The 21867-nt window shown below is 42.0% G+C and overlaps 1 protein-coding gene across 13 annotated transcripts in view; it reads left to right on the plus strand.

Moving 5' to 3' along the window:
- CLASP1 (cytoplasmic linker associated protein 1) overlaps nt 1-21734 on the plus strand; it is a 154591-nt gene extending 132857 nt beyond the window's left edge. For 2 of the 13 annotated variants that reach the window (XM_090143676.1, XM_090143688.1), the window contains 6 exons: nt 683-929; nt 1717-1910; nt 3026-3154; nt 12588-12794; nt 15098-15214; nt 17040-21429. In XM_090143676.1, coding sequence (XP_089999802.1) covers nt 683-929; nt 1717-1910; nt 3026-3154; nt 12588-12794; nt 15098-15214; nt 17040-17126 — 981 coding nt within the window. In that variant the 3' untranslated portion in view covers nt 17127-21429. Of the gene's footprint in view, nt 1-682; nt 930-1716; nt 1911-3025; nt 3155-12587; nt 12795-15097; nt 15215-17039 lie in introns of all 13 variants that reach the window. The other 11 variants (XM_090143683.1, XM_090143681.1, XM_090143686.1 and 8 more) reach the window with 9 other exon arrangements.
- The last annotated feature ends 133 nt before the right edge of the window (nt 21735-21867 follow it).

Below are 21867 nucleotides of genomic sequence, written 5' to 3' on the forward strand. Positions count from 1 at the left end.
TTATCGTTTTCAGGCCTGGCTTTGGTTTGTTAACCAGTACAAAATCCAGTTGCTGTCGGTAACGGATTTTTCCTTATTCTCAATTTTTTCTAACACTTCACCCTTTGAACCTCTCACTACAAGAAAGATACTGAGGTCCTAGAGGTTGTTGTGACATGTGAGATGCCATTTGTTTTAGTTAAGTACGTGAAATTCAAGATCTGTGAATTAAGCAGTATTTTTGCTTCCTGTGTGGACAAACAAGTGTATGTTATAGTAGACTGTTAGTCTCAAAAGCTAGAATTCTTGGTGATTTGATGTTTTTCTTTGGGACTCTTCTGTTGTCTATTTCATTAGTGTTCTAAGCATCATTTGTGAGATTTTGTGAGAACGATGTTGCTTTTATTTCCTTTCTTTGGCTTATTAGCAGATTGGTCCTGTACCTTGCTTGTTTTTTTTTTTTTCCTAGCCTGTGCAGTTTTAGAAATATTTCTGTGTAGAAATGTTAGCATAGCTTTTTGCCCTATGATCATGAGATACTTTTGTTACCTAAATTAGGGAAACAGGTGGTTCTAAGTATTATGTGTATGTAAAGAATTCTACACAAAACTAACGGGTGTGATCCTGTTGGTGAGTGAACTCAAATTCTGTGGAAGATGTAGCCTTTTAGTGTTCTTAGGCCTTTTCTGTATTTGATCTCCAGGTATCTCGAGATGGTGGCCTTGCTGTACCTACCAGTGATGTCCGAGGAGGTAGTGATACTGTAGAAGGAGGAAGGATGGCTCTAGATAACAAAACCTCCCTACTTAACACACAGCCACCCCGCGCCTTTTCAGGGCCACGAGCTCGAGAGTATAACCCCTATCCTTATTCCGACACAATTAACACTTATGACAAGACTGCCCTCAAGGAAGCAGTTTTTGATGATGACATGGATCAGCTTCGGGATGGTTTGTATTTGCATATGTTTTAAAATTGTTGGCAGCTTGTTCTGTTCCTAATATATTTGTATATTTGCAGTACAGAGAAACATACCTGTCCATGTATATGTTGTGTATTACTTTGCGAGTGAGTTAAGGCTTGGCATGAAATATTTTCTGTTCTGATGTGTGACAGCAGAACTTGATTTATGGATATGGAGAAAAGGCTACACTGCGATTTTAATGTTTTCTTGTTATTGTTCTCTCTTACTTTCTCCTTTGGAGTTTTCCTCAAATTAGTCCCTTTAAAATTTAAAGTAAGTATATCTTCAAGGGACACTTATTTAGGGATGTTCTACTCTAAAACCCAAATGACTCATTAGCTTGTTATTGAGTGTTTTGCTTCATTTAGACGATGCTGCACCCCTTAGTTTATTCCTTTGCATTATATTGATGACTCATAGTACTTTGATCTAAAGGTTACGCATGTGATCACTAGTTTTGGGTGTGTGTCTGGGACAAACTGGCGATTCTCCTCTTGTAGAAGTAATTATTGGAACTGGATAAAATCCAGTCGTCATCTCTTCTTTATTTGTTAGAAGCCACGTGCAGATTCATGAGCAGCATTAGAAACTTAGGTGAAATTAGGGCTACTCAGATCCTCTTTCCCTCTTGACAGAGTCCTCTTGGGATTTGATGCCTTTTTGGGAATGGTCTTTTTTTTTTCCGTGCACTTCATTTTATGGAAGATTTGTAATATGGACATATTTGACTTTTTCCCCCACTTCCCCAAGTGACTCACTTCCATTTGTCCTAGAAGTACCCATTGACCATTCAGATTTGGTGGCTGATCTTCTGAAAGAGCTCTCTAATCACAATGAGCGGGTGGAGGAGCGGAAAGGAGCTCTCCTGGAACTGCTGAAAATCACAAGGGAGGATAATCTTGGAGTTTGGGAGGAACATTTTAAAACCATTCTGCTCTTGCTCCTGGAAACACTTGGAGACAAAGATGTGAGATGCACATTTTTCTTAATTCTCCAGTAGCATTGCTTTATTTAGGGTGATAGGTTTTGTGAATTAATTCAACTGAAATTTGTTACATTTGTATGGCATCTCATCAGTGATGCTGCACTACTTGTTTTCTTTTTTTCTGTTAAGGTTATTGATTCTGCTTTCATTATTAGTGTACTTGATGACAAATTTCAAGGTTCTCTGTAGTGTCTGTTCTCTGCTCCCTTCTGAATGTTTAGTAACAACTAGGAAATTGAACTAGAATCAGAAATAAAGTTATTTTCTAAGGCAGTGTATATGGCTGATATTTTCTCACAATCATTTTTCTTAGTATCACTGTGAGTTTTGGTAGTCCTACATATTTAATCATAGCATCATGTATGTATGAAGGTCTGGTGGCTTTAAGTACAAGTAAGTTTGCTATTCTGTGAGAGTCCTGCAAATGGATAACAAAGGGCGTAATTTGAAGGCTGAGTATAGAGTTAAGTATTCCTCTACTAAAATGATAGATGTATTTGGAGTGGCTACTGGCCAAAAACTTCATGTAACAGTTGTGTAAGTAAAGCAGGTGTTATAAATCCCTGCTCCTAAGGATCTTTTGATATATAAAGGATTAACACATAGGTCAGTAGTGACTACAAAAATTGACTGTTCTTGAAAGTAATTTCCAGAGGAGCTGCAGTAAATCAATGCTGCTCCTGTAATAGTACATGAGAAACAGTTTTGTTGCATGAATGGAGCCCAATCTGATATCTGCAGAGCTAAGCAGAAGAGGAAGAGCAGAACAAATACAATCTGAATGTCTTTATATTTTCATGTAATGCAGTTATGCTGTTTTGGTTATGAATTTATACTAAGTTGCCTGAAGAATATGGAATTTAAAAACGTAGAATCATTCCGATTCTGTCAGTGGGAACAGTCATTTTATGTAAATGTTTCTGCAACAGAAAGCAAGCAGACCAATTCTTGTTTTCAGCTAATGATCTCACTGCTTGATCCACTGGAGCTGGTAGAGCTACGTAAGATTTCTACTGCTAGAGAGCCATGAGAATTTGCTTCAAAATGCAATTTTGATGAGAAATTACTTTTTCTAACATCAATTTCTCTTGACACAGCATTCAATAAGAGCATTGGCACTGCGAGTCCTTAGAGAAATCCTACGGAATCAGCCAGCAAGATTCAAAAACTACGCAGAATTGACCATCATGAAGACACTGGAAGCACACAAGGATTCCCACAAGGAGGTGAGTGAGCCTTTTGGCACTGCTACTGGGAAAATAATATTGAGGAAATGTGAAAGCAACCATGCTGACCCATCTTGACAGTAGAAAAGGACAATATGAAGTCACCTAAGTACTGAAGATGTATACTTGCTGAAGCAAGAAGAAAAATGTTGAGACCAACAGACTCATTTTTAGTGTATTTGGAACTATCTGGAGTTGTAGGCCACTGTTTATTGGTTTTCCAGGGCTTGGTTATTCTGGGAGAGGTAGGAGGGTGCATTTTTCTTAAGTTAGTGGAGCTCATTAAGGGCACTGTGGTCCTTCAGTCTGCACAGGGAAGGCTGGGAAATGTATTGAAGAACACAAAGGCTGTACTCAAGCAGAGCTGTGTGAAAATTATGAACTTGAGCCACAGGTTGAGAATTTGAACTGTGGAATACCAGCTGAAAATGAACAAAGAGGGCATGCTGCTAAAAAGAAGCTGAGGCAGTGAGGAGGAAGCCAAGGGAAGGTGAACTGCATTTTCCTCTTGTGAGAGAACTCATGCAAAATTAAAAGTATTCTGGACTAAAAAATACAGGGACGTGATGGTTACATTGGAAGCAGATCAAAGTATATTAAAGGTCAGTTTTTGCAAATTGGTTTCCAAGATAGATGTTCTTTTCTATCTTCTGCGTGTTGCAAGTTTGAACTAAACCCTGAAAAACAGCACATGAATTTCTGTTTTCTGAATTTCTAAGTCTGCAATGACTTAGTTACCAAACTCCTTCCTTTGAAATTTAAAGCTCTTCATCTTCCCTGCAAAAGGCTTGCCCTAAACTAGCAATACTAGGTATCTCTGTTTTTGGCCACGGAAAAGATCATTGTATAGATCAGGCTGCTTCCAGAGCATTGCATAACTGACACAAAGCTGCATTAGCTGTGCATAGCAAAACTGTACTGTTTAAAAATCAAAACAAAACCAAATACACCCCTCAGGGAAGAAGGAACCTAACAGGCTGGATATCCCTTAAATACAAAAGCAGAAAATGTTTAATCCTTTAGTGAATGAAGACTACCACAATCTGCCTATCCTCCTCGATTTAGAGCTTTTGCACTCCTGTCATTCTCAGTTCAGAGTAATAAGAAGCAGTTGTAAATTGATTTCCTGATAAAGTAGTCAGACAAAACATTGTGTTCTAAAGGAGTGCCTTTTATTGGCAAGTTTTCCTGGTTACATACTTCTCATCTCACCTTGACTCAGTGCCCTTTTTTTCCCCCACAAAATCTTCCAAACTTGCAGCACCTTTCAGATGGTCTCTGATGTTTTTAATGCCCTTCAGAGCTCTCTGTCCTTGTATGACTGACAGTTTTTACTGAAATTAGGTGTAATGTTGAAAACATGACATTTCATGTCTCTGTACTCCCCCACACAATGTTCTTCGTGTTTGTAGTATGGACAGGTTTTTTTTAGGATTTGCATGTGAGATGCCTTCTGAGGAAGAGCAGAGAAGGATTGGCTTTTGTAACAGAGTAAAACTCAAGCCAGGAACGAAGAGTCATGAGTTCTGGCACTTCTTTATAGAAGAGTAAGTGTGAGCTGTATTGCTCTCAGCAAGTAGCCACTGTTCTGCACGTAGCATTCCTTTGATTTTATTTTTTTGGTTTTGCATTGTATTGTTATCATTAAAAAAGATCACATTTACAACTGCTCCAGTGAGACCTTTGGGTTATGACTGTCATAGCAGGACATTGCAGGTGTAGTTCCATTTTTCTATCCCTAAGCAATTGTTTGTTCAGCTGTATTAAGTAGTGGTACTGGTGGTGTAACAGGAGTGAACAGCCTGAAGAATGGGTGTTTGGTGTTATCTGGCTTATGCTGAAGGAGGCATGTGCTGATATTAAGAAAAAAAAGCACTCTAGAAACAACCCAAGTACATGATATTTGTGTCCCACCCACTTTATCCATGGAGTTTGAGGATGTTGCCATTGGAACATAGTATTTTTCAGTCTATGTATGTGTATTTTCTCATCCCTGTGTAAATGGGGCTCTCAGAACCAAAATGCAACTCACGAAAGCTGGCAACTCTCTGTCAGTTTCAAGACATCAGCATTCATGAAGTTAAGAAAAGTTTCTCAATCTTCTCTTGTGTGTCTACATGAACTAGGCTAATTATACACCTGTGAAAATGCTGTAGGTATTTTTTTACCTGTAGCTGGGATTGGTTGATTCCATTAAGTCTGGGGGGAAAAAAAAAAAAAATTAACCGAGTCCATTTGAGTATGGCTCAGTTGATCAAACTTATAGCCCTGGTCCAGAATGTCAGATTCCCATCCAACAGAGGCCCTCCAGCTCCCACTCACTGCTGACTTTGCAGCACTGCTATCTCCTGGGGTTGTGGAGGAGCTGCCCTTTGACTTGATCCCACTCAGTGAGAGATTAAGTGAAAATTCACTAGTTTGAAAGGCTTTTAGAATAGCTGAAGAAAGAATGGAAAGATCTTAGTTGTCTGTCTTATAGTTTTATTTTTCACTGAAACTGCATAATATTAAGAGCAGTGGATATACTCTCCTTAGATAAATAACATCTTCCTTCATACTGTAAAAACTATTTGGAGGAAAGCTGCTGTACAGTAAAGTTAGGAAAGTGCTAATTCCTGAGCAATGTAATGCCCTGACAGGGACGTCTCACTAGGGTTTGTTTCTACCTTTGTATTAGAAAACAAAACTGGTTTGTGGTTTGAGATCATTTCAGACAGGCTGCATGAATCAGCAGAAAATTACTGTTTGGAGAGATCTGTACCTACTTCACTTTTGCTTACCTGACTTTCCCCTTCAGCACAGGAACTGTTAATTGCCTGTGTGTTATTGCTGCCATTTTCTGTAATGTTTGGGCTAATGGGCAATCAGTGTAAAATGACCAAGCAAAGAGAGAGGAGTTTGAAAAGGAGCGCAGTGCAGGGCCATTAACCTCAGATGGCTCCAAGAAGTCATTGCACTTAGAGGCGGTTCTTTGAAAATCAGTAAGAAAGTTAATTTGTCTTCACAAATGCAATATTACTTCTGTTCAGCATGGCTATCATCACTTTCAGAACCCAGCAGGCACCTAGGGAACCTGCTTTAGCTGGGGGTTTGGACATAAATGATCTCCATAGGACCCTTTCAGCCCCTACAATTCTGTGAAATACCATATCTTCCTCCATTTGAGTGCCAGTATCTAGCTAAAAGTATCTGGAACAAAAGAGGCTGTGGTTTTATTATAGCTGGAAGCATCAGTGTTGTTAGCGTGGTTGGATGTGTTTGGATGCCTGAATGTGTTTTGCCAAATCAAGCTGAAGCCTTTCAGCGGTTGAATCTTTGCTATGGCAAGAACTCTTCTGCCTTCTGTTGTTGAAGGCAAAGTGTAGCATCAATGAAGCAGCACAACTAAGGGACACCAGAGAAGAAAACTTGGTATGAGGAGTGGATGCTGAGAGTTGTCGTGTGGGTGCAAGTAAAGGAGATCAGAGCACTGACCTCAATGCAGGTCCAAAATTAACGTAACCCTGGGCTACAGACTAGGAGACTCTGAGTTGGGATTCATGTTTAGTTTGCACTTTTTAATGCTAGCCTCTTTTTATGCTGTTTGTTGTATAATAGTCTGTTCAGTACTGTTAATTAAATGGGATGATGTGAAGAGTCAAGCCTGCTTCAGTCAGAACTGTAAATATTTATGGGAGTTGACATGTAAATGCCTTTCACTTACTTTTAGAGCATTAGAATGTAATTGAAGTTGTGGATGGTATTAAATCTTGTTGATTTTTATCACTCTTTGTTTGGAGTTACTTGGAAGAGAGCTGTCTTTCTGTTGCCAATTGGTTAATATTAACTCATTTGTTCCAGTGTACTTACTCACCCATAACTAAGGAGAGATGCTGTGTGCTGACCCAGTACCATTGATATGACATTGCTTCAGATTCATAGCAGCAAAATGAGTGCAAGTTCTTATTCTTTACTACAGTAAAATAGAAACAGTTATCTTGTGAAACTGTTAAGGAATATCTTCACCATTGATAATCATTGGACAGCTCATTCTTTGTTTTGTTTCTGTTGCTCTGTTTTTCTCTGTAGCAAAGCCTGTAGACCTAGCTGATTGGTACTTTCTCTGTTTAAGGAAAAGACTTTGAGCCATGTATGAGGAACCTAACTTTGGTCTTTTACCATCCAGGAAATCCACAGGCATAATTGGGATGTAACACTCCTTGTTGTAATGATCTAAAGGAAGGTGAAAAGAGCAAATCACGGCTATCCATTAACTTTGTTACTGGCTTGAGGTGCTTTTAGACTAACCCTTGACATTTATAAAATTATTTGCAAATGTCCTCCAATGATGATACACTCTGTATCATTTTCTGTAAAACATAGCCTACTAGAGAAAAATGCTAAGTGATCAATTTTTAAGATTAGTTAACTCGTAGCCCATGTTGGAAGCTGCCAGCACTGCAGTTTGGCAGTTGATGTTTTATTGTATAAGTGTCTGTGCTTCCTCTAATTCCCAACACATGAAATATTTAGCACCCAGGAGAAGCAGTCTAATCTACTTCACCTCCTCTGAATCCCTTAATTTTTTTTCATCTGCTCAGCGCTCCCCATTGCTGAGTCCACTTCCTGCTTTGAAACTCAGTGCTTAATTGTTTGTTCCTGTCTGGATCAGACTGTATACCCTTCAGGGATGGGAGTTTGCCTGGCTGGGCAGTGGTAAGCCTCCATTCCCTCCAGCTTAGATTGTGCAGGCTTTAAGTAACCACCTTTAAATGCCAAAAGTTGGTTCTAAAAACAAAGTTGTGTGCCTTGTAAGCCCAAAAGCAAAACCTTGTTTTTCTGCTCAGTAAACTTCTGGTGCTTTACTTGTTTTATAATGGAGTAAAAAGCCTCTTAAGGTTTTTTAGTGCTTTTTTTTTTTTATCTTAAAAACAACAACAAAAACACACGCTCCTTAATTCCGTCTGTTTTATAGAGGTGGTGCAGCTAATATTTGTACTCCAGCTTGCAGTGTAATATGTACTCCCATACAACTCCCATCAAGGTATTTGGGTGCTGCTCTACTCAGATCTCAATGTGTTACATTGATGCCCTACATAGCCTATGAAGTGGGCATTTTATTCTTTCAATGAGTCCACCAGGAAACGCAGCTTCTGTTATGCCAGCAGAAGTGGGGCTCAATCTAGTCTGTAGTGTGTAGAGCAAAAGGTAAGCCTTTGGAAAGGAGAAAAACCTGCTTCTAAGTGCTATCGTTTAGATCTGCATTCCTGGCCTACCTGCCTTGTGTTGAATGGCATCAAACTATCCAGTTCCAGACATGGTTTGCTTTAAGCTTTTACTAGGAGGTAAAGTCATGTTTGTGACATACCTTAGACACAGCTTAGTGTCAGTATTTTTAAAGCACTGCAGGCTCTCCCTGGTCTTACAGAAACTTGGAACTTGTTTCTTCCAGCTGTTATCATCATTTGAACACTCTACTAGTTTTCTTTTGTGTTTTTGAAATAATTGAATATAATAGCATTAGATTAGACAAAAACTCTGCTCCATATCCTACTTTAGACAATGACTAGCAAGCATGCAGTGATTCTTCATCAAAGACTTCCTCCCTCCTTATCACAGAATGGCCAGGGTTGGAAGGGACCTCAAGGATCATGAATCTCTTCCCCCTGCCACGTGCAGGGAGCTCCTCAGAGCTGTCCCAAGCTGAAAGTTCTGTCTGCTGACCTTTAATGGCTCTTCAGTGACCTTATCTTTTTTTCATCTATTATCTGCATCCTTCTGTGACAATGAGCTCCTCAATCTGAGCGTATAGTGAACAGCACTGTTTTTTCCCCACATTCAAAGAGTGTGCATTTTATGGATATAGTTATTGTGGTATCTGCTGCTAGTTTGAACCTAATGGGGCCATTCCTATTGCTTCCCAGTGTCTTATCTTCCAATCTTCCCCCCAAAGATGGGAGGAAGAGCTGTTGTTTGATGTTTGCTCATTTCTTCCACTCTTTAAGTTTGTTTCACTCTGGTCAGATTAAACCCTGATTTAAAAAGATATTTGACTTTGTATGTTATGTATAATTTGCAAGACACGGTTGTTGTGCCTCACGGCAAAATATCTTCACTAAACTCAGCTATAATTGCGTACCCTCATTGCCAAACAACCTGGCAGCTCATAGCTTTTGATAATGTGTTTCCCTCTCTGCAGGAATGTTGCTACCTTTCTTTGGCATTACTGGGAATGCAACTCTGGCAGGGCTGTGCAAGTATTCGGAGACAAGCTTTCCCTCACGGGTTGGTCTGGATGACTAAATGCTTTACTCTGTCAAAGCCAGAATCAAAGACCTTCTGGGCAGGACTACTATTTGCATTGCAGAGTGGTGGTTTTTTGGCTTTCTATGTCAGTGGAGATGAAGGAGGGAAGAGCTTGTCCTCTGGGTTCTCTCACAGCTGGTACTGCCCTGCACCTTCATCTGTGCCCTGTTTCCTGCTGTTCTTTCCAAGGCAGCTAGTTACCTGCAGAGCCTCTGAATCAAGCAAGCATGTAAGCACACGCTTGAGTCCCATTGACGTCAGTAAGACTCAAGTATGTTATTAAAGCCAAATATATGCTTAAGGGGGATGCTGAAGTGTGGCTTGCATGCAGATGCTGTCATGTGCTCTTGAAAGGCTTGGAAATGTCTCTGGTGTTGTCACGTTTACAAGCAAAGGATCAGCAGGAAGCCTTCTGGACATGAGTAATTTGCCCTTCTGTATTCAAAGGATGCACACTGCATGGAGATGTGATGTGAAATACCCAACTGCTGTGCAAATACAGCCAGATACATGCTAGAAATGGCCAGCTTTGCTGAAAGAAGGACTTGTGAAGGTGCAAGACTTCTTATGTCTGTATAGTTTTTCTCGCCTACCCTATGATGTGCAAAATACATGTGACCTTCTTTGTGCTTTGACTTCTGGCTCATTTTGTGAAGAATTGCAACCGTATTTCAAGCTTGGTGCTTGGAAATAGTAATAAGCTTTTAAAACAGAGGTTTTTGTCTCATACACTCTCCTCATAACTGTGCAAGTAGTTGTAGAGCTCTATCTCAGAATTACTCACTGAAATTGTTACCTAATCCATATTCATGGAAGTGTATTAGATGAAGTCCATCTGTAAGTACATACTGAGATGCTATTACTTGTAAAAGACCATGAAGATCTGAAAAAGGGAAAAAAATAAAAAAGATTGTTTTTAGTAATTTGTGATAATGTGTATAATGTATGTCTAAGCTTTCCTTTTACAAAAAGGATTTGGAGTTGCTAAAAAGCAAAATTCCAAGTGGCCAATGTCTAGTCAGTTACATATATTTATTAAAAGCTCTGTATGTTTATTTAGCTAAAATGACTTGCCCATGAACATTGTTGGGCTGATTATGAGGTATTCGTAGCTTCTGTAATTGCACTGTTTTTCGTAGAGAGCTTGATGTCAGCAGTATTTCAGTGCTAGGAGAGACATCATCAAAAGCTGCAGTGCCAAGAAGTGAATTTCTTTAAAGAAACTTCCTTACGTTCCACAGAGACCTTTCAAGAGCCTCTGACTGCAGCCATTCCAGCAATTCAGTGCCACAGTACCAAACCTTGGCATTAGGTTTCCTTGAGTATTCAGATATTTCTCTCTTCCCCTTCCTCTCAAAAAATAGTACTTCCTCCTAAGCTAGCTAGCATGGAAATATGTTAACTTTCATGCTTCTCATGTGTGAAATTGAAAAAGGAATTAGCAAAGGAATATCTGGAAGAGCTAAACAAGCATTCTGTTCTGCTTGGTTACTCATTCACAGATCTTGCAGGATGAAATCTTTTGAACGCTGAGCACATTGTGGATTGCCATTTTTGGAATGTGTTTTAACACTGTTTAATTGCTGAGAAAAGCCTGAGATAGATGAGTATGCAGACAACTTCAGCAATCAGAGTCTCAGATTGGCTCCTGCCTGTGCCTTGCCTAAATAGAATGTTTGTACCACGTGAAATATCTAAAATCGCTTTTATTGTTGGATGTTTCGCAGGTGCACCAGTAACCTTTGGCCATTCCTGTTTCAGGGAGGCGGCTGTCAGCACGAGTGGAGGATCAGTGATTGTGTTGTAGCCATGATGAGTTAAAGCTGTGGGTGAAGCAGGTTTTGTAGGCAGGGATAATCTCTTCTGTTAAATCAGTAGTCTATCTGGGCTGGTCACTCTTCATTGCTTCTGTCTTAAAATCAATTAGTCCTTTCTGGAAAATGTTTTGTAGTCCAGGCAGAGAGATATTCTTTCCTAGTGAGGACTGGGTTAAACTTCCAGATACTCCTGCTACATACATTATCCACATTAGTTCCTTTCAAAAAGTTCATCTTTTGGGGCTTTGATAGAGCTGTATCCGTTTATGGGTAGTCTGAGTCAAAGAGAAACCCCCCAAGTTTTATTCCATTTTGTGTGGAAGAAGGGATTGAAGAGAATTCAGTAGCTATGGCTTCAGTCTAAGTGATTGATCTGTGGCTTCACTTGTTTTGGTGTCTTTTCTTTTTTTCTTATTGTCTGGGACACATTTTCCTTGAGTTTGTTGCCTGGCAATTAGCACATACACTTGAAGAAAGAAAACCTGCTTCCCATCCTGTGTTTTTTTTTTTAATCCAATTACTGCAGAATGTAAAATTCTCATAGGAGAAGAAAATCAGGTCCTTCCTCTTTCATCTAGTTGTCCTATCCACTGGGGAAAAGTGTGAAATATATGGATTTGCCTTTCCTCGGGTGAAGGGTAGTACTGAGTTTAGGACCTCCCTCATCCTGTGTGTCTGCTTTACAGAGTGAAGTATCTACAAAAGGTCAGTGCTGCCACTGTTTCCACTTGTTCTTCCTCTCATGTTTTATAGTGTCCCAGCACTGCCTTCATGTATTAAATATGCTCAGAGCCTTTGCCTGGTTATAGATTATCCTGATTCTTGCTTGGCTCCGTAGCCTGGATTTGAGCACAGCAGTGCTTAGCTGGGACTTGGCAGGACACACGTGTGCAGGCATGGTTTTCTCAGCCTGGGCACACAACCATTCAGCAAGGCAGATGCATATTAAAGAGTACAATGTCATTCATTGTAGTATTAAGGAATTGTATTTCGTATTAAGTTAAACTGTTGGGTTTATGTTCCCTGACAGTGACTAGAGTGCTGTCCTAGCAGGGCAGCAGTGCCTATCCTTCTTGGGTGGTGGATGACTCTCAAACTTTGACATGGTTACTTCAGGCAGGAGGAACTATGTACCACTATCTGGCTGGAGCAAACATGTCTCTGGAGGTGAAGAATGTGAATTCTTATGCTTGATCTTCTCTCAGACGAGCCTCTTGCTGTTTTATTAACAAATATCCCCAAGTATTTCCTGGCATTCATTCCTAGTATGCGCAGGTGTTTTCGGCTGTGCAGCCTCGTTAATGTAAGGTTTTGCTTTGCTTTCGTTTCAGGTCGTCAGAGCTGCTGAGGAAGCTGCTTCTACCCTGGCAAGCTCCATCCACCCTGAGCAGTGCATCAAGGTGCTTTGTCCTATCATTCAGACTGCAGATTATCCAATTAATTTAGCTGCCATCAAGATGCAGACAAAGGTTATTGAGAGGATTTCCAAGGAATCATTGCATCAGCTCCTTCCTGATATTATTCCTGGATTGTTACAGGTATAGAATCTCACATCACAAATGCTCCTTGAGCACAAACCAACACTGAGATGTTCTGCACTTTGAGTGTACTTTGCGCATGAATTTGAAGCACAGCAGGCCAGATAGGAAGGACTATTTCCTCTCTGAAATCAAGACTAAACTGCTCAGTCTTCATTCAGTCTCTTTCATAACCCTGGGTGGGGAGTTGTGTTTTTGCCAGCACTACGACTTGATCTCCCATTGTGAATTTATCTTTCAGTGCTGGCTGTAGTGGGGTTGTATTCAGTCCCCTTGCACAAGCAGCTGGCAGGACTAAGCTTTTGAAGTGAGACAAAGCATGATGACAATAACAAAGGAGAGAACCAGTATGTTTACTGGGGGGAATTGTGGCAAGAACAAATTGGTCCTTGTGAAAAGGTTCATACCTGTAGGTGAGTAAAACTTCAGAGGAGAATTAGGATAAAGAAGCCTCCTTTTTGTGAGCATAAAGAGCAGAAGGACAAGAGCAAAGTCAGGATTTTCCCTGATGCATCCTAGTGTTTGTCCCAGCTTTGTCACGTAAGCTCTTGCAATTCTTTTCTTAAACTCTGGGAATCAGGCAATTCTGTACTGATGTGAAGAAACTTTTAGCCATCGTTGTTGGTGACAACAGTCTAGACGAGGGAGCTTCAGTGCAATGCTTGGGAACATCGTGCCTTTAAAAACACAGAAAGATATATTTGCTTGATTAAATGGCTTCCATGTCTTTGTGATTTTTCACTTTGGGGCTGCCAGTGTTATTTTCTTAAATTAGGAATTCATAATGATCAAAGGAATCTACTCCTCATATTTAGAAATTATGTGGGGATACGCACTGTGGCTGTTTATCTTGGTGAGGGTAACAGCAGTAGTGAAAAGGCAAGGTGTGTTTAACAGTGCTCATGTGAATACAGGTGTACAGTTCAGCAGCCCACAGCAGGATGCCCATGGCCCATGTGAACAGATAGGGATCTCAGTATATAAAACAGTCTTGGCTGTGCTTCTGTTGAGCACCTGGGTTTGGGTGCAAATTGCAGTGCAGAGCTCTTAGAGGGATTTGTGGGGAGTACTTGCAGTGCTTGCAGGTCCCTCAGTCTCAGTTGTTGTTCTTTTGGGTCCCACCCTATAGAGCAGCAGCCCATAGGCATCTCCTACTGGTGAGAGACAAAGCCCAACCTGGCAGGCCCTTGTAGTCACGGAGATGGGTGCAGCTGTCATAGTGATCTGAGGCTGGCAGTCACAGCACTCCTGCTCTTTGCACAAGGACATGCCCTAGCCACATACCAGGCTGCTGTGGGATGAGGCACTGTCCACATCTCCTGTTGAAGCAGGCCTTGATTGTTTAGAGAAAGGAATGCACCATTAATGGAGGAGAGCAAGAAGAGGCCTGGCTGTGTTAGCGGTGGTTAGGCTGCCTGGTGAGGGTAAAGATGGGACACTGATATGCCTGCAGTAGAGGCCTCGCTGTGTTGTAGAAAATGAGGCATCCCAACCCACAGCTGGTGTGCTGACAAAGATAGTTTTTGTGTGTGTGACTGTGGCCTTTAACTTCACAGCTGCTTCCAGACCAACTCCTGCTCTTTGGGATTTAGTGCTCTTTGAGTTTGCAGGCTGTAATGTCAGACTGCATTTTGGCCTTGCAGCTAGAACATCAGCCCTGCTAGTGGGCAGCCCCAACCCTGCAGCATCACTCCTCATGGCTTTCCCAGCGGAGAAATAATCCATAATGATGATGACTTCTGCAATTTTGAATGCTTGAGTACAGCTATTCTATCCAAATTCCTATGTAGATAGAACATCTATTCACCAAACAATGCTTTGTGTTTCATATTTTAAATGATATAACCATTAGGCCATTTTGCTGAAAATTTTATCTGTCTTTTGCTCACGTATTTCCTTTAGGTGGTTGGGTTTGGGTCAGGAAAGTCTTGTCTATGGGCACGCTCATAGCACTGTGTCCAAGATGTCCTGATGATCATATATGGCATAAGGTCATCTGACCTGGACACAGGAATGTGTGTAACTGATAGAATCTGCTTGATTGAAAACTGTTCTTGCTTAATGACATAAAACCTAAGGCATTAATAACTTGTAAACTAATAGCCTAATATGAGGACATTGCAGAAAGGATATTATATAGTATAAATAGAATGTGCTGGATGATTGTATTCTCTTGCTCTTTGAGTGTTCATATCACAAGAGCCTTTCTATTAATCTGGTAGCCTAAACAACTCTTCAGTGTCTTGATTGGTAAGGATGTTGGTGCATGCTGTTTGATGTGACCATTTTTTCTTGTTTCCTAGGGTTATGATAATACAGAGAGCAGTGTCCGTAAAGCTAGTGTATTTTGCCTGGTGGCAATTTATTCAGTAATTGGTGAAGAACTGAAACCTCATCTCGCACAACTCACAGGAAGCAAGGTATGGGAGTATAATGCCTTTGGTATTATGACAGCAGCCAATGCATTCATGGTAGCTCTGGGTCAAATTCTCTGTACTGTGTTAAATCCTGATGCATTAGACTAACTGGTCCTGCCAACACCACTAGAGCAACACAGATCTTGTCCAGCAGCGTGAGCATTTTGGACCCTGCAGAGCAATTTTTGAAGGGGATTCAGGGATTAGTTTCTTGATGCATTTGATCCTGTGTAACTGCAAGCTGCTACTGAGCTGGTTGTTCCCATGACAGTCATGCTTTCCTTAGCTCTTCTGCATTGCATCGTTAGGTGAAAATGCAGTCAGTTGCATCAGCTGGCTTCACTGTTTGAAAAAAAAACAAATCTGAAATATTAAATTAATTAGTTTGTAGCTCACTCTATGGCTTGACAGTTAATCTAATGCAAAGAGTTGTGAGAGTGCATGGTTGGGATGGGTTGGAGAGCAAGATTGCTCCTTTCAGCAGCAGGTCGTAATTAGGGCTGGTAGAAAAGCAGGTGGAACTTTGCTCTTAATAGCATTGCAGATGTGTCCTTTTCTTTCTGGGGCACCAGCAAATTTGAATGACTTCTCAAACACTTTTCTAACCATGCTTATGTTAGAAGCAAAACTCGAATTCTGACCTGATGCTGTAGATGAAATCAGTCTTCGGTTCAGCTCTGTCCTTCAGACAAGAGCTGGCATTCAGGAAGATGTCACAAGGCTTCTCCTGATTGAAGTCATAATACCTGAGATTTCTTTGCCATTTTTAGATCAATTCTGCATTGTTGTCTCTGAATGTGAAAAGCTACTTAGTTCAGAGGGCTTCATCTGGATGTTTTGAACCAGTGGTTTCTTTAATGGGTAGGAAGCATGGTTTAGGCTGAAACAGAATCTGAGATTTAAGACACTTGGACTTTATTTCTGAATTGTGTTGATTTGTCCTTAAGTTACTTTCACCTCCCATTTGCTCTGGAAAAAGAGCTATGGATGCTGAGACTTACCTCATTTATGTTTAGGCGGTTGGGAGATTCCCCTATAAAATGCTGTAGAAGCTTTATAATCCCAGTATCCTAGGTGCCATGGACATACTCCACCACATAACTAACTGTAAACATGTGAGTAATTCTTCCGAGTTTATGCAGGCTGCCTACGTGTTTAAAGTTAAATACATGCATGAGTCATTACAGGATCTGGGCCTAAGGTGGTAAGGCAGAATAAGAAAACAACCCCTTGCAAAGGAAATGCGTAGTCATAACAGCTGCATTTTCACTAGAGGACCCAAGTAGTGAAGATACTTAAATATCATTAAAAATGAATGTTTTGTAAAGAACAAAGCCCATCCCACCTCTCTTCTCCAAGCATAGTGAGTTCAGGGTGTTTCCTAGGAGGTACCACAGCTCTTGGATTACTGCAGTGTGAGCAAATTCTGTACCTGACTGCAGCTCCACTGACCTCTGTGGGATCCTGCTCACCTAGAGCAATCTGCAGGGCTGAGGGCTGTGAATGGATGACTGCTGAAGTGAAACACAAATGTTTTTTTATATGCAGTTTAAATACTATTAAAACTCAGTGGGACCAGGCTTCCTCTCCTGGTTCTGCATGTTCACAGAATGGTCAGGGTGGAAGAGACCTCAAGGATTGTGAATCTCCAACCCCCTGCCACATGCATGTTCTGAAATGCACTCAGCTTTGCTTCTGCTTTTCCTCAGAGAGCCTGGTGCCAACTTGCTCTAACAGTGTTCACTGAATCTGTAGTTAAGACTCGCAGTCAGCTTTTGTCCATCTGTTTTTCCTGGCATCTTCTCCTGATATTTGTTGTTTCTTTCAGATGAAGCTACTAAACTTGTACATAAAGAGGGCCCAAACTACCAACAGCAACAGCAGCTCCTCTTCAGATGTTTCAACGCACAGTTAATGGAGATATGTGGACATGTGTAGACTTAGAAGCAATCAACGGTGCCTCTCAGAGACCTTTCTGCTACTCTTCACTGGCGCACTTCATCAGCTAAAGGAGGCCATGCAGTTATTTATTGCAATCAGTATTCTAGTCCCTTAAAGCTTTTATGTAAAACCTTACTGGTATTGAATGTAAAGGAAGCAAGGTCTGTGTTGCAGTCTTCATTAAAAGTGAACAACAGAAAGCCATACTTAAACATATTGTATAGCCTGCTGAAATCTTGGAAATATGTTTAGGTTAGCATTCCAAAAGAGTCAAAAAAAAACCTGGACATGCGTAAAAGTTAAACAAATCTTGGTTTAGTTCATACCCAGTTTTGGTTTCTGTGCGCTAGTTACTGCTCTTTCCCTGTGGCTGCAGCCTTTCTGGCTAGGATCTCCTCTTACCAAGTCCTGTGGTCCTGTTTTGTACTTCCTATCGCAGCTTGCCTAATGTGCAGGGTTCTCCATGAGGGGATCTTTGCTGATGTGGCTGTGGTTCCAGCCTCTAATGCTTTAATACTGAGATATCAAGTGAGTAATGAAAAAGTAGGTTCTTTTTAAATATCTGAGTTTTTTGTATATAGTTCTTCTCACAGACCTCTGATGGCTGATCTCTCTAACTGCTCTCCAGCCAGCTGTGCTTTGTAGAGCAACTGGGCTCTCACTACCTTCGTTGACTGTGTAAATATTTCCCCTCTCCCAACCCATTTGGCTCTTTCATGTGCTCGAGACTTTTCAGGTTACTTGTTACTCCCCAAAGGGAACCTCAGATACTGTTCTGAGACTGGTGCCTGCATTCGGACATGAGCTCAGTGGGTGTTGAATTGGGCTTGGGTGCATCCTTGAGTGGACAGTCAGAGCTGGCAAGGCTGTATTGCAGTGCTGCCTTGTGAGGCTGGCTGTGTTTTTCCTAAAGTCTGTAGTGTCAAAGGACTGATCTGCCACTTTGACCAGGACCTATTGATGTTGATGGTAAATGGCTATATCCACACAAATCCAGTGTGCTTTGGGCAGACTGTTCATCCAAGAGGACAGAAAGGGAATCTGAAGCTGGACAAAACAACCCTGTGGAAGCTGAGGGTTGGCTGGGATAGTGCTGCTCACCTGCTGCTGTTTCTGTCTTGTGCCCGAAGAGCCTGCAGTGCTGTCTTCTCCCTTTAGAAACCTTCTTCCCAGCCAGCCCCACGCACAGCCCTACTGGGTGCTTTGCATTTTGGAGGGATGTGCTAGACTGTGACACAGACCAGGTAAGAGCCAAACCAGCAGCAGCAGGTACCCCACAACATCGTCCTGCTCCAGAGTTCTGTTGGCAGTGGCTGAGTTCCTGCTGCCTGTGTCTGAGGGGAGCAGGAGGATGCTTGTGCTGCGTTTGGCCCTAGGCTGGATCCTGGCTGACAGACAGGCCCACCCCAACCTGCCATGGATGAGAACTGGGTTTTTTCCCCCAGTGGCAGTGATTGCAGGAGCGTGACTGCAGTGTGTGTTCCCTGGCTGCTCTCAGTGCCTTGGTCTCTCTGCAGCCCACTTCATTTCCCCTTTGAGGAGCTGAAGGGACACCTTGGTAGCAGACTCAGTGGCAGCATGTGAGCATTGCTGAAACTGCAGCAAGGGGAGCACAGCAAGCCTTGCAGCCCTCCCTCTTCATCAGTTTGTGCTCCTGTGGCTCAGCCCCAGCCATGAGGAGCTGTGCTGGGAGGTGCTGATTGGTGCAGCTCCAGAAGGGCTGAGGTTTGTGAGGGCTGTTTGGGGCTGGGCTGCAAAGCTTTTCCAGCCTCTCACCTGGCTGCCGTGGGAGCGGAGGTGACCTGTTCCTGAGGTCATCAGGATGAGTCTAGGCTTGGGCTGGCTGCAGGGCTGATCCCTCTTGTCCCCCAGTGCTGTGGCAGGAGGGGAACCTTGTGGTCTGGTAGTGGGATTCCTCCAGGCCCTGTCTGCTGGCTCAGAAGAGCCATCCTTGCTTTGGAGAGGATTGGCTGCTCCATGGTTGGTGTTTCCCTGTCCGTGGACCATTCCTTTTCAACACCTTTCAGTATGCTTGTTAGAGTTTTGTGCTTGTTTTTTTTTTTTTTTAATTTTTTGAATGATTCAAATTATTTTAGTTTAATGTGAATTTATTTTCCCTTTTGAGGAAATGTTCAGCCAACTTGTTGGCAGCAGTTAGCTGTCTTGTTTGAATATTAGTAGTGGGTTTGGGGAGGTTCCTTTTTTTTTTTCTTTTTTTTTTTTTCAATTTTTACTCCTACCTGCTTACTATTTACGCCTCTCTTTCTCCCCATCTCAGTTCACCATCTTCTGTTCCAGTCCTGGGGTTCAGCAGTCAGCATAGCTGACCACATGGCGCTTAGTTCCTCCCAGCTGTGATGGAGCTTTTGGGGTTTGTTTTTTTGTTTTGTTTTTTGAATGGCACACTGTAGCAAACCTCCGGGAATTGAATTCCTTCTCAAATGATTTTGTGTTTTATAAAATCCTGTTAGTATGCACTGAGAGTGAACGCACTGTAATGTCCCTGAACTGACCCTGGCGCCTGCGCTGACACTAAAGGAGGAGTTAACAGCTCGTCCTGTGGAAATAGGTGTGAAATCTGCCACGTTCTGTGGCTGCAGAGGTGAGCGCCTGTTTCTCAGATACCATTGGCACACTTGGGGCTGCAAAGTAGTAGAACCAGGCCTTACTTTCGTAATCAGATTCCGTTCCGTTTGTCAACAGATGCTCATTGTGTTCCTTTCTTTCATTATGTGAGTCAGTCGAGGACTGTTCATCCTTTGAGTACTCTAGAAGTATGTTATACCTGTATACAGTAGGGGGCATTCTGCTTAGGTATTTATAAATCATTGCGTATAATGTACATAGTAGGGTTGTTTAGTATGTTGAACATGATCTTTTTTTTCCTTTGAAGTACTCAAAGGGCTAGCTCTGAATGTCACCTCTCTGATCTCCAACATTCTGACTTCAAACAGCTGTACAATCGTTTTGTTCTCTCTTCAGCAAGCATAAAGGTCTCTGGCTACAGACCGCAGTGTCCATGCATGGTTGCAGAGAACAATCTGCATGCAGGCAGTGCCTCACCGCACCGGTGAAGCTTGTGTTCACCCTCTCCCAGCAGTAGCCACCTACTGCAGCTGCCTTTTTTTCCTTGCTGCCCATTATGCAGGGCTTCAACTTTTCATACTTCAAAAAAAAAAAAAGTGTATGTTTTTTTTTTTTTCTTGCCCACCATGCTTTAAGTCTGAATGGGAGAGAACTCTCAGCAGACAGCGGCTCCTGCCTGCAAGGTTGCAGAAATATCTCAGATGTGTTTTTCTGCCATTGGCTGCGCCGGTGCTCCGTGGGCATGGGCGAATATGGATCCATCTGCCCCCTGGTCTGCGTACCGTAGTTCTCATGTAGTGCAGAATTATTGAGGCATGTGGCTTTCTTAAGGTACACTATGTGTGCTTGCCTGGATTACAATACGAGACTGTCTTTTTTTATCGCTTACTACTAGCTTTCCAATAACCTCTATAAGTAACCTAACTCACAACTTTGTCATCCGACCTTTTCTCCCCACCCCTTTATTTATCAAGCATAATATTACATGCTAAGGGACAGGAAAATAGACCTTTGTAGAATACAGCAGAACAATGTTGCTAACAATGTTTGAAATGGGAATTAAAACCTCTCTAAAAACGCCAGCCTTGAGAAATGACTTTGTTGGCACCGTGTTCATGCGCATGTATTTTTTTTTCAATTTTTTCTGCTTTTGTCATGTTTCATCCATATCTGTATTTATATCTTGTTTGTTTCACTTTTGAGTGTATCATGGCAATTGTACAGATGTTTTTTGTTAACATTTACGTGATAGAATTTGCTAAAAAAAAAAATAAAATAAAATAAAACCTTTTGAGTTTGCCCTAGAGCAAGTGGAATTTAGGTTGTTTTCAGGGGAGGAGCGCTAATGGAGGCACGTTATCCAGCACGTCTCCCACTCCAGCAGCCTTTGCTTGTAAAAGATTTGCTCTCTGTGAACCTTTTGCTTCTCAAGGATTCGCTGTCTGTGTTGAAAAATACACTGAACCTTTTGTCAAAGGGCTGCTGGTGCCTCGTGCAGATGGACCTCCTGTGGTGTGTGCAGGAACAGGGGCCAGACCGCAGCTCTGGGAGTGGGGACTTGGCACATCTTGGAGATGGAGCTCTGTCCTGGTGGAGCAGCCATGGGACTGCAGTGCCAGGCACCTGTGGCTCTTAGAAAGAGGACAGATGACAGAGCGCTCTTGTCAGTGTTTTGTAGCTCTGGATGTGGGCTTAATTTTGCCTTAGAGCTGTGGGGGCTTTGGAAAAGCTCTGAAGTCTGAGGCATCACAAATGTGGTTTGAGATGAGCAGCCTGGACAGTTGGATGTCACTAACAGTGTTTAAAGGGTCAGTCCTTGGAAAACCCTCTGGGAGGGCTTAGTAGGGGACCATCCTGCAGATGCAAAGCATCTGTGTACCATGCCTGGCTTTCACTGGCTCCTTGTTCTGTCACTCAGAGTGAACACTAAGATGGAGACGTGGCTCTCTGAGATGCAGCTACAGCAAGTGAGGAGCCCAACTGGAGCGTCCTGTAGCAATTTCTCCAAATGGATTACAGGAGCAGAAGAACAATTTGCCTCTTGGTTCCTGTCTGTGACTCCTGCACATGCCAAAGTGTGTTGTGGAGGGAGACAGAGCGCTTTGACAAGGGGATGTTTGTTCACCAAA

The sequence above is a fragment of the Phasianus colchicus genome, chromosome 7, assembly GCF_987193195.1.
Source record: "Phasianus colchicus chromosome 7, bPhaCol1.hap1.1, whole genome shotgun sequence".
NCBI classification, from domain to species: domain Eukaryota; kingdom Metazoa; phylum Chordata; class Aves; order Galliformes; family Phasianidae; genus Phasianus; species Phasianus colchicus.